Source organism: Hyalella azteca, unplaced genomic scaffold (assembly GCF_000764305.2).
Source record: "Hyalella azteca isolate HAZT.00-mixed unplaced genomic scaffold, Hazt_2.0.2 contig16233, whole genome shotgun sequence".
NCBI classification, from domain to species: domain Eukaryota; kingdom Metazoa; phylum Arthropoda; class Malacostraca; order Amphipoda; family Hyalellidae; genus Hyalella; species Hyalella azteca.
The window spans coordinates 1-12,599 of NW_025946059.1; the positions used below are offsets into that span (position 1 = coordinate 1).

Sequence of the window (12,599 nt, forward strand, 5' to 3'; positions counted from 1 at the left end):
ATGAAGACTTCAACTAAATAACTATTGCTGAGTCCAGGTGTCACAAGCGGTCAACGTGCGACTTCTTCTTCACCTACAACCCGCGACCACCACCAGGGTACTGGAAAATTATAATGTCTGGTAGTAGCTATCATAGGTTCGTTGAACTTCTGAAACTCTGGCCTGTCGATAAAACCAAAATTGGAGGCAGGTAAGCCAATAATTGAATAAAGCCATTAACTTAATCATGATTAACTGATTCATCACTGGATAATTATATATAATTTATCTATGTGTAGTACAGTAGACTCAGTAGTACTATAATACTATTGAGATAATTAGGAAAAGTGAATGACAACTTTCGAGCAACATTGAATTAGTAGCTTTTCATTTATTAGTACGTATATAGGCCTATGTGATAATTGAACCATAGACCAGGATGGAATTCTAATATTGACGGTTCATATATTATTCCCAATACACCTACACCCATGGTGCCAATCCATAGGTTATTCAAAAGAACCTGTTCCTATGTCATTTTGAACCAATCAACGCTTCTTTACGGACCGATCGTAAAACACACCTTCACCGGCAAAAGCTTTCACACTTCTGAAGAAGGTGAGCTAGTATCAGTTAAATTTGAAGCGCTGACGCAATACGACTCACCACATGTCGGATGTTGCCACACAAAGTGACTGAATATAGGGATTTGGTAGGTTTCCATTCTAAAGGCTTTTTAATAAATATGGCAACATTTTGTGACGTTTCATCGTTGCTGACGCGTAGTGAAGTGTTTTGAGAGTCATGTGAAGGCAACAGAACTTACGTAACGCATACGGTTTTTTTTATAGTTTTTCATTTCTCGATGCGTCCTTAATGTGTCAGAATATACCGCGTTTACCCTAGAACCTAAATAAACTCTGTTCATCAAAAGGACAAAAAGCTTATGTATCAAACGTATGTGGTAGTACAATAAATTTTGAGATCTCCAGTCATGAGACTAAAATTCATAGGCCTACTCATAGGTGATCTTGAATTTCTGCACTGCGTTCAATTAAGCAATATGTAAAATCATAAATTTCAAATAGGTACCAACTTTTTCAATTTAATTCTGAATGAGTCGCGCCTGTTGAATTCTAATAGGGATCATTAATTTTTGCATCGTATTCCTGAAAATCAAGTATTGCATTTCTTTTCAATTAAAAACATTCTTTTACATCAAAAACAACGATTTTTTTCTTACGGCTTCTTTGATAATTGATGATCTCACTCGTATAACTTAATACCGTAAAATGGGGTAACTTAGACCACTTTTATTTTTATAAATGATGCCATTTTTTTACTAGCTAAATTAAACTTGAATTGAAACATGCAAAATACAGGTCTATACTCTAGCTTCAATCACCATAAATTGCTGGCTCCTGCCTCTCATAGTCTTTATGTAATTTCAAAAAAAATGTTGGTCGTTGTTACCCCAGCTCTTGGGGTAACTTAGACCGGGTGGTAAAATCAATTATATTTTTTAGTAAAATAACTCCAAATAACTCCAGGTTTTGGTGCATTGTAGTAGAACTCTTCTAGTTACATATGCAAATGACAAACTTGAGGAAAGTGTCATAGTTTGCAAATGGGGGGTGCTGCCCCATAATGAGGGAAATGTGACTACCTAATGGCAGCCCTGATGGGGTAATATTGACTGGCTTGGAAATTAAGTTAAAATTACCATCTATAAGACTCTGTTGAGTCTGAAACATAAAGAAAAAACATAAATAGGCTGTCAAACATAAAATATGTTATATATGGTAATTTTATATTAACTTCCAAGCCGGTCTATGTAAATGATTTTGTCATTTCGATGACTAAACTTTCTTTGGTTCATTAAAATAAAATAATTACTGCTTATAAACAACCAACGTTTTCTAAAAGACACAAGACGTTCAAAAACTCACCATGGGAGACAAAATCATTCAGGATTTGAAGTGAAGTTAGTAAGACAAATTCGACATTATAGGGCAAAAACATGAATAACTTCATATTTAGAAGTGTATCAATTGGTGTTTAAATTTTGAAACAATTTTCCATCATTTAAATGTCACTGTGAAATGTGGATCACATCTAGTTATTATGAAATTGAACTTTACAAGACCAAAACAAGGTGTCTGACACTGTCTTGTCTAATGTCAACATTCAACACAATGTTGCCATACGCCGTGAAAGATAAGCAGTTTATCCCATCATTCCGTGTGGATTCGAGAACTTTGTTGGTATTGGTGAAATCGTGAGAATTTTCTGCGAAAGTTTGCATAATTTTTATTTTGAAACATTTTCATTACAAAATTTGTCGATACGGATACACGACTAGTGTATGTATTAGAGGGAAGAGTCGCCGACTTTTTATCGGTTTTCGAACCACACTCAAGCGAGTTAAAGGAAGTGCAGCTGTCCGGGTGTCCGCAGTTTCTGACGAGCTCAGTGTAAGAGTATCAATTGTCACTTTGGTGGAAGGTGTAAGGTGGTAAATTTTTTGATACATTTTGTTTTGTAAACGTGATAATATATTACCTATACAGAATTCCATACTGCCATAGACAGTGAAATCTTGAGTTATGTTGTCTCTATTACCATTGAGAAATGACAATTGCTGAATTGGCACTTGACTTAGCATAGCAGTCCCTGCTAAATGTGAGTAACTGTAATCTGTAAAGTGACAATTTAATTATTGACATTTCATTGATGATGATTTGCTAAAACTTACAAGCCACTGAAGCCAGAAGATTTCTGCTGGATGAACTATTGTGTATCTGATTGTAAGAAAAAAATCATGATTGAGCCTCAAGGTTTCAATGTTATTATTTTTTGTATTAACTGGAACTTTTTCCAATTTTGAGTGAAATTGAAAATTGACAACAGCATAACAAAAATTGAATAAGCGAGTCAATTTGTCAAAGCCACCAATTGATAATGTATAATGACTTGATAGTGAGTTGATACTTATATCTACCAATTATCAAAACTGTCATTTTATTTAAATTTAAAAGCTTTTTGAGCTTTAAGTTAGCTAATGAGGAAATATTCAACACACAAATGCCATGATACAGTTTGAGTTTGATTGTCAGTTGTCAGTTTGTCACTTGTCATGCATATTATAAATATATAAATAGGAACACAATATATTATTGTGTTCCTGAATTAGGGTATAATTCCTGATAAATGTGATGAACACCAATATACCTAGACTTGTAGAGTCTAACCTACCAGGCTGCTAATATTCTAGAATAATCTAGATGAATTATTGATTTAATGTGCACACTTATCTACATTGGTTTACCCAATATGGCATTATCCTCTAATTAGATCATATATCAGCTTTCAAGACTTTTAATTAATTGATTGGTTTTATTTTTACAGAGACCTAGGGGAGTACATCCAGCATCGCATTTCTAAAACATTTGTTCAAGGTGTGGCAACATCAGTGGATGAAGAAAAGTGTAGTGCTATTGTGTCAAGCCTCACAAGACTTGCCAAAGACACTCACAAGAACAAGTAAGTGAATTATTTTCTTAGTTATTGAGCTTAACATCAACACCAGAATTTGAGTGAAAAATATCTACCTTAGTGTGCAAGTTCATAAATTTCTTATTAATTAGAAGAATAAATTAACCTTTCTAATGATGTATGTAAATAAATATTTTTCTAACTTGGTTAAAGAATATGGTAATACACTAACTTGGTTAAAGAATATGGTAATACAGTAGGTACTAATTTCATAAGAGTAGTAAGATTTTATCATTCAATGCTTAAAACTTTAAAATTAATGCTGAAACTGTAATAAAATTATTATCTTCATTGAATTGCTATGGAATTGCAATGTTCTCAAACTAATGATAGGAGTTACAACATTGTATTTTTCTTTATTAAAGCTTGTTTATTTCAGGTTCCCTCGTACTCGGGAGAGTTCTGCGCTTGGTTTGACAAAAGAAGAATGTTCTGGGCTTCTGTCAAATGAGTTCCTAGCTCTTTTACATGATAGAGAGAAACCTTTCTTTAATAGGTTTTCTAACTTTCCAAATAAGAAAACCTGAGTATCTTTAGATTTTTTTTTTCAATAATCATCTTTCACTCTACCCAGACACTGCACTTCATAGACATAATTTAACAAACATTTCCTTTGCATTCCTATAATTTGGTTTTAAATCTGCACAAACAGAATTATAAAATTTACTTTCAAATGAGGTAATTGTTAAATTTTTGATACCCATTGTAACTGCTAACAGAAATGGCCAGATTGACCTCAACTTTCACTCTGTGGCCTCATAGAAATTTACTGCAATTTCAGCAGCAGCTCTCAGTTTTTGCTCATCAGCAAACCTTATTGAGGAATAGAAACTTTCACAACTGCCTTAGGAGTGCCTCATTTCCCTGTAAACCCAACTCTTTCAACAGCCATAATATTTTAAATGATGGTAGTTCTTTTTCTAGTCCCTTCAATCAAGTGCGCAAGTTGAAAGTAGATCGTTATGACCATGTACCAGAGGATGAAGAAAAGCATTGCTGGGATGGTATCTATGCTGAACAAATATCAGATTTTGTTATACCAAAGCAAGGGGGTGGAATTATCCTTGATCTCACTTTCGGATCTGGCAAACACACCGAGAAAATTCTAAGTGCTGATCCTAATGTTCGGGTAATTGCCATAGACCGGGATCCTCAATGTGAGGAAGATGCAGCAAGACTCAAAACTAAGTTTCCTAGAAGGCTCTGTTTCCTCAACATCAAGTTCAGGTAAAGAGAAGTTGCATTACAAGCTTGATAGTTCTCTAAATGCATACCATAGCATTATTCAACCATTTGTCATATATGCCTACAATTCTGAAATAGATTCTTGAGCTCAACTGGAATTTAAGTAGCAGCACTTGTTAATATTTTTCCACTGTGTATCTCATCTACGATATTCCAGTTACTTGACTAGTTGCAACAATTGTGCAGATTGCAGCATGTGCATATAAATGAACTTTTTTCAATAATTTGTGGGAGATTTTGTCAAGAAGTTTACACTTCATCATTGAGAAATATTCATTTTAAATGTATTTTTCTCTGGCTACATTTTAATAGGTATGTTTTGAATAAGTATTAATGTTATAATCGATGGAACTATGTTCCCATGCAATATGTCCTAATTTTCTTAAATAATTTTGCAGTGACACAGTGGAGGCACTATACAACATTGGTGTCAACGCAGGAACATTATCAGGTGCGGTGCTGGATGCTGGCTTATCACACGCACAGCTCACGGTGCCTGGAAGAGGTGGCTTCTTCAACAGCACTACTGAACCTCTTGACTTCAGAATGTCTGGTCGTCACAGGTTAGTGCCACCTATACATTGGTCTCTCCACTGTTACATCCAAACAAGATCTAAGTATATGCAAGAGTGTATGAATACATAGAATGTTTTCATTTTTAAAATCTTGAATGCCATGGTTGTGTACACTGTCACAAAAATTTTAATTTTTTCTTGTTACCATTTAATTAAACATTGAATTTGCTAAATTCAAAATCAGTTATATTCTTTAATCAGATATTAACATTGACTAATGGAAACAGACAAATTCATGGATAATCAAGTAAACAAACTTAACAAATATTTTTACATCCTCATGTTGCTTTATGCGCGATCTCAAAAATGGTGTTGAAAATCAAATAAATATTAGGCTCACATAACTGAGAATTGTTTCAACTTTCAGCGTGAGTATGATGTAGTTCTAACCCATACACTGCTTTCAGTATGAATTTGGTCAAGACTCAATACTACGCAGCTGGTTTTTCTACATTTAATTAGTAGACAAGTGGCTTCTTTAATTCAGATTATTATCTATGTGTTACTGAAGGATTTTTAAATGTGTTGACGCAACTGATTCGTATGTAACAATTGTGAATATTATGAGATCAGGGATATGGTATCATAAATACTACATTTTGGCTTAGTTATTACTAATTTTGAGAAATGCTTCTCATAGCAAAAACTTCTATCACACAGAACAAACATGACTGAAGAATCGTTTAAACTTGCTTATTCTTATGAGATGTGAATGATGGATGGTTTTGTTCAGCCAGGAGCCATCTGCCAAGGACATTCTCAATCACATAGACGAAGACTCCTTGTACCAGGTCATTAAAATCTATGGGCAAAACAAGAAGGCAAGAAAAATCTCACAGGCCATCATCCAAGCAAGGTCAGTTATCATAAGCTCAACATCATTGAATATTCCATAGGTATATTTATGTGTCAATTAATTATGGATGATCGTTCTAAATCGTCATGTGCGCAGATCTTGACGAATTTCAGGCTGTTTTACTTTGCTTCGATTTTTCACAATTAAGAATAATCTGATGTCGCGTGGTTGTTGTAAAGCTTTTATATTGAAAGTAAAGTTAAGTATAGCTCATTCAATTTCGAATAACCGATGAAATAACACCATTGTGTCCGAACTTTGTTGCAGGTATGACCTGCAGGACATAAAAACTCCCGGGGACCTCAACTTGTTGATCAAAATACTCGAGGGTTTTGACGACGAGACTCCGACCCCTGTGGAAGACCAACAGCAACAGGAGGTCTTGGAGGAGAGTTTACACGACGGCACCACGTCTGTAGCAGGATTCCACTCCTCTGCTGCCAGCACCATCAGGGTCAGCTTATTTAAATTTATTGTATAAACGATAGGTACGTATAATTGCTGCGCACACTTTAGTAGTGTTACACAAGTGACTTGTCGGTTGTGTGAACCGAGTTATTTTAAGTGACTTCAATCCAAAAAGGATTATTTTTGGAAGATGGTAATCTTCGATTCCATATTCGTTCATCATCCTATAGCCTATTCTGTTAATAATTTTTATTTCTTATATTTTATTAAAAGCATCGATTGTATCAACTAGAATTATGCATACAGCCTCAGTTGTCTTCTTCCCCCCTTTTCCAATCTTGAGCTTCTATTTATGACCAGCCTCACATATAGTCACATTAACTGAATTTAACATATATATACTCGTGATTTATTACAGGCTCTAAGAATATTAGTAAACAACGAAGTGAATGAGTTGGACTGCGCCATAAAATGCGTGCATCGTTTGCTGCTGCCAGACGCACCTTTTGCTGTCGTCACTTACAACGTCTTAGAAGACACTATCGTCAAGAGGCATTTTGCAGGTTAGTTGATCTTTGATTTTATTCTATTGCTTATGGAGAATATTCCTCATGATCCAGAATGCGCCGATATGCAAAAAAAATCCACATCCCGGTGAGTAAGACGTATAGAGATGACTCCGTAGTAAGGATGCTGCAAGTATTTTTGAAATTAAATAACTTGGAAAAAAAATCCTCGACTTATTACATGTTAAGAAATTGAGGCATAGGAAACTCAAAGTAATTGCAAGATTTCCTCAGTGCATCCTTTTTAGCGCATTTGCTCATTTTTGGAAAAAATGTCCTATTGCTCGAATGTCCGTCTGTCTGTCCGTGACTTCGTTTTCGTCGACGAAAAAATGCGCGCTGTCACTCGGTGCTGGGAGTACTGAGTTTCATTTGTTCTCGCTAAAACTTGGATCCTCTTCTTTATCTTTGTATGTATAATTATTGTACGTCATTTTTCGATTTGATCATTGAATGATGAAATAAATGGTTATGACCAGCTTCATGCTGTCCTCTATGATGAATCGCCATTAGATTTTAGCTGAATATTTCCGGGCTTGAACCAATCAGTGTCATCTGATAGAAGCCAGTTTGCTCTTACATAATCGGCAAAAAATAATTAAATTTGAAATTATTATTAAATTACCTCGTGATTTGGTGTAATATGAATTCGAACCTTGCTTATAATCGGTACCCAAGAACGTTAACATTCATAAAAATCACGGAATTTTAATAGTCTAAATTCACTTCGATTCATCAGATCGAGAATCACGTATAATTAAGGTACTTACGACTAACCGAAATTAGCAGAAAACGTGTGCTTACAATTAATTATTTGCAGTTAACAATCTCGACTAATTTCGTAAAACATTTCCAGGAGTGGACGTGGACGCAAGTGTGAGCACGATAGGCTGTCCTCAGCATCGCTACGCAAAGACTCTCGGTTTCGCTGATCCAAGAGAATGCAAACCATGGACGCCGCAGTTCAAACTCGTGCCGTCCTACCAGATGACGCAGAACTTCTCCCACTGGAAACATGCCAAGCTCAGGACTGCCACCAAGAATGGAGGTGTAGCGTACGAGCAAGTCCTAGAGGGTGTATGAGCTTCAGGTTGTTAAATATTAATTTCAAGTTCATGACGTACATATAAACGGGAAATTTCTACTAAACAGGATTTGTTTATAAACATGAGTTGTAACTCACTTCATTATTTCAGAGCGTTATCAATTGATGAAGTGCGAGACTAATGCGTGGTGCTTCTTCACAAATATTCGGGCCTAAGCCTTATGGTTGGGCATGGTTAGGGGGTTGCGACCAGTTGAATTGACATTGATTACTGAAGTCGAGTAGTGAAAAATTCAACATAAAATAAAGAACGGCACAATACACGTTTCCGAATCGATCTTATAATATGGCTGCTTGCTTCAGTTCGAAGATCTTTGTTTGCACGTTGAAGACTCCGTAATTAGAAAAACTATTGCATTTATTGCCGTAAAATCTATCCGCACTGCATATTGTAAATATCTACATCAATGAATAAAATTGAGATTTACTACCACTGATTTGTCACTTACACCATCACCTCGTTACCGTATATCATAACATTCTTTGGCACGCAAAGAGACGAACTGAGGATAAAACAAAGTTGAGGACAAAGATATCAGAGTCAGAGTGTAATAGCAGCAGCTTTGGATTTAACCTCGATGAACATACTAGTTTTCCTCTTCTTTCTCTTAGGCTCATCTGTACTCATGTTACGTTTAATTTCCTCCATTTTCTCTTCATCTTGTTCTGCAATATAGCCTTGATCTCTAACTTGGTCGCCAATTTGAAGGTCTCTTACTATCCGCTCCTCAGGCATGAGGAAATTACCCATCCCGGCTGCCCTGTCAGCCTCGTCCTGCGTGTGAGGCTCCAGTTGTAGCTCACGTACACGCTTCTTGTGCTTCCTTGTGCGTAGGTGTAGCTCGAGCGTTTCTATGTTGATGAAGTAGATCCTGCCAGACGGGGATATCATTCAAATTTTATGTCCTCAAAATGAGAATTACCTATCTGATGTTTCTGATGTGCATTTATTAACAAGTCATTTTAGCAATAAAATATAAGCTTTCCTGAAAACTGATTCAAATGTGAATGCAAGGTAATGATGAAAACACAACCGTATTGTAACTATAAGCGATATTAGTAAAATACCAAAAATATTGAACGAGTCTCATTGTGGAACTGAAGTAATATGCAATTATTACTGTCAAGTTGAGGAATGCTTGGAAAATCAAAGCACATTAGTTGCTCACAATACAAAAAAACTCACCCACAATGTATGCAGTAATTTTGACCAGCTCCTGGCTTCTCAGCATCAGCCTTCTGGTTGAGGAAGTCATAAGCCTTGTGCGGGGCAAGGTCGTCATCTATCTGTTAATTGAATTTTGGTTATAACATTTTTCTTTGGCTGGGAAATGACAGGTATGAAAAGGCTGGTTAAAATAACTGTACTACCTACCTAGTAATCAATAATATCTTGTATCAGTGTAATGCTCTAACTGGTTATCACAACTAGGTTAAGTTTTACCTACATTACTAAAGGAGAAAAATATGCTCATAGCATAAAAATTTAATTCACATTCTCAAAACAACAAAATTTGAAGAAAAAACATTCAACAAAATTAGTTATTTTTTTGCTGTCTTCTTATTTAATGGCAAAGGTTGAAAAATAATGAAAAAATATGTGGGAATGGATGAATTATCAGCAGTTATTGGAACAAACAACACATTTTAACTATGATTTATCTCATTGCCACAATGCAAGGCTAGCTTTGTGATACATCAATACTACTATAAATATATATACACGAGGTCTAAAGGTCATTAAAAGATCAGGTCTTCATTGTAATACACATTTTACATCTGAATTATTGCAATTTCTTGTAGTTAACCTCATGATCACTGTTAAAATCTCTGTCATAACCATAATTCATAATCACTTCACTCAAAATATTGGGTGATAGAATGTTTTATTATTAATCCCACCATGCAATATTCAAATTAATTCAAAACCTCAGGATAGGAAAACAAAAATAAAAAATAAAGTATTCACACTGTTATGTACTTATTTATGTTGTAAGCATTGGTATGGAATCTGAAAAAAGATAGAGCTGATGAGAGAAATTTGATTGATTGTCATCAGTGGGTGCCAAATTTTTCACTGAAGTTTATAGTGCAATTTATTTTGAAGTAGGTTCTAATTGGCTTTCTCTTCTGCACAACAGAAGAGAAAGCCAATTAGACAATTTGGGTCCCAAATATATACTGTCAAACGGGGTTATAAGGGACGGGTGGGGTAAGTCGGGACGTGCATCCCGTATTTCGTAGAAATGTTGTAGCAGCTAAACTGATCACAATATTGCAAAACTAAAAATACTGGTGTAAACTTCAATTTTTTTACTATCTACTGTGTATAAAGCTACTTAAGAAATCATACACTTACCATCTCTAAAATAAAATGCATAAAACCACGTTTTTCTTGTGGACTAAAAAGTAGAAGATAAATTATGGCTCGCCACAAAAAACGTGTGTCGGGCAGATTTATGATTAAAGCGAAAAGCACACAACACACGAATTTTGGAAATTTGATGGTGAATGTACAGCCCGACCCACGTTTTTTGGGGCGAGCCATAATTTATTTTCTACTAAGTCCACAAGAAAAACGTGGTTTTCTTTAAAAAGTTTTTTTCAAGTATTTTATTTTCTCCTTTTAAGTCCGTTGCTACACATGAAAAATGTTGTTGCGAGCCAATTTACTTGACTTGACGTACGTATCGATGATACGCAGCGTAAGCGCCTGCTCGTCTATAACGTCAGCGCCCGCACGTCATACTATATATATACTATTTATATATAATTTACTCAATTAAGCTAATTTAGGTCTCTAATTGCTAGTTTTTATGATTGTATCTGAAATTGTTAGGCGAAAATAGCCTGCATGCCGAATTTCAGATCTCTAGAGCAATCAGAAGTGGGCTAATTTTTGTTGTCAATGTTAACAACAAACAAACAAACAAACGCGAAGCTAAGCTAAGAAAAACGTGTTAAAAATTGCTGAAAAAAGTGTGAAAAGTGAGATTTCAGAAAAGTACCTCTACTAAGGTCTGGAGCAAAAAAATATTCGCCATATTAAAAAATTTTACTTGCATAAAAGTTGCACACAGGTGTCGGCATGAAAACGCGCGATTGCCGGAATATGCCTCTATCTCATTCCAAAAAAACAATGGCAGCCATTTTCGCGCGATGAGGTAATAAGGGACACCCCCCCAGGGTAATAAGGGACACCCCTAAAAAAAGCATTTACAGTTTAACCTCAGTTAGCAAAGGCTCCAGTTAACAAAAAAAAATGGATCAACAACAAAGAATTTTGATTACATTTACCACGCTCAGCGAAAAAAATTTCACTTATCAAAAAATTAATGCATCATTGGTCATCTCAAAATTGTGCACAGGATGTCATATATAGAATTGTGCACCAGGCATCATAGAATGAAAAGCAATTAATCTAAACTATGATTTATTTCTCCAAAACATATGATGGTTGTCACTAAAACATTCCTTTCTTTTTCAGGTATGTTTTAACAATTTTTTTTATAATGAATTCACTTGACCCAATTAAAATGGTGTGAAATTACAAGCCATCCTGTAAGCTTACAGATACAGAAGAAATGCTATACAGCTGCTGATATGGAGCTTGCAGTGGATTAGGTCATTGTAAATGCTCAATAGCATGTTTATAGATATGGCCATGGGCCTATTTCTTCAGCGCCGACACTTCTAATATCACATCAATAATGCGGTAATGAATGAATGTGGTGATATCATATCAATAAAGGATAAACAAGTAAAAACACAGAAAATGTCATTTATTCTACATCTACATCATCTACAATGAAAGAGGAGGACTTCAGAGTATTGTTAGTAATGGATGAGTACACTCAGCATGCTTCAAACATTTTAAAATTTAGTTTTATTTCAAATGTCCTGGATTACTCCGTTCCCAGGGGTAATTCGGGACGGTTTTATTTAACGTCTGGCACCTTACGAATAGCCTAAGGAATTTTTTAAAGCTGCCATTCGATAGTCGTCGCCAGGGTTGGCAATGATTAAATCAAAATGATTAAATCACTTGATTTTTTTATAAAAAATCATGATTTTTTTATTTTTTAGATTTTTTTATTTATTTGATTTTTTCATATATTTAAAAATATTGAGTGGCAGTCTTTAATTTATATTAAGGTATTGTTATTCATGGATTAGTATAAATGTACTATGAATGACAAATTGGTATATAAACTTGTTGCCTTTAGTGTGTATTAGGTTCCAATAAATTGAATGTTTTTGGTACAGAGGCATCAAGTGTGCAATACATTGTACGTATCTAGCAGCTTAGC

General features: G+C 35.0%; 3 protein-coding genes across 3 annotated transcripts in view; 2 read left to right on the forward strand and 1 right to left on the reverse strand.

Annotated features, from left to right (window-relative positions):
• Nucleotides 1–62: 62 nt before the first annotated feature.
• LOC125179263 (ubiquinol-cytochrome-c reductase complex assembly factor 2-like) lies at nucleotides 63–4,082 on the forward strand. Its single transcript, XM_047884803.1, has 3 exons — nucleotides 63–190; nucleotides 3,388–3,522; nucleotides 3,914–4,082. The coding sequence occupies exons 1-3, from the start codon at nucleotides 114–116 to the stop codon at nucleotides 4,059–4,061; spliced, it is 360 nt and encodes a 119-aa protein (XP_047740759.1). The 5' UTR covers nucleotides 63–113; the 3' UTR covers nucleotides 4,062–4,082.
• Nucleotides 4,081–9,240, forward strand: LOC108674207 (probable methyltransferase-like protein 15 homolog). Its single transcript, XM_018162138.2, has 6 exons — nucleotides 4,081–4,761; nucleotides 5,178–5,342; nucleotides 6,088–6,210; nucleotides 6,478–6,664; nucleotides 7,037–7,181; nucleotides 8,041–9,240. The coding sequence occupies exons 1-6, from the start codon at nucleotides 4,256–4,258 to the stop codon at nucleotides 8,265–8,267; spliced, it is 1,353 nt and encodes a 450-aa protein (XP_018017627.1). The 5' UTR covers nucleotides 4,081–4,255; the 3' UTR covers nucleotides 8,268–9,240.
• The window catches only part of LOC108674208 (zinc finger protein 593), a 5,452-nt gene continuing 1,670 nt past the window's right edge, over nucleotides 8,818–12,599 (reverse strand). Inside the window, exons 2-3 of the mRNA XM_018162139.2 lie at nucleotides 9,476–9,576; nucleotides 8,818–9,161 (exon numbers count right to left, since the gene is read on the reverse strand). Of these exons, the coding sequence (XP_018017628.1) occupies nucleotides 8,831–9,161; nucleotides 9,476–9,576 (432 nt within the window). The 3' untranslated portion in view covers nucleotides 8,818–8,830. The remainder of the gene's footprint in view (nucleotides 9,162–9,475; nucleotides 9,577–12,599) is intronic.

Coding starts and splice junctions, on each gene's coding strand:
- LOC125179263 (XM_047884803.1), top strand. CDS start 114: ATGTCTGGTAGTAGCTATCATAGGTTCGTTGAACTTCTGAAACTCTGG. Junction 191..3,387: donor AAAACCAAAATTGGAGGCAG/GTAAGCCAATAA, acceptor TTATTTTTACAG/AGACCTAGGGGAGTACATCC. Junction 3,523..3,913: donor AAAGACACTCACAAGAACAA/GTAAGTGAATTA, acceptor TGTTTATTTCAG/GTTCCCTCGTACTCGGGAGA.
- LOC108674207 (XM_018162138.2), top strand. CDS start 4,256: ATGGCCAGATTGACCTCAACTTTCACTCTGTGGCCTCATAGAAATTTA. Junction 6,211..6,477: donor CAGGCCATCATCCAAGCAAG/GTCAGTTATCAT, acceptor ACTTTGTTGCAG/GTATGACCTGCAGGACATAA. Junction 6,665..7,036: donor CTGCTGCCAGCACCATCAGG/GTCAGCTTATTT, acceptor GATTTATTACAG/GCTCTAAGAATATTAGTAAA.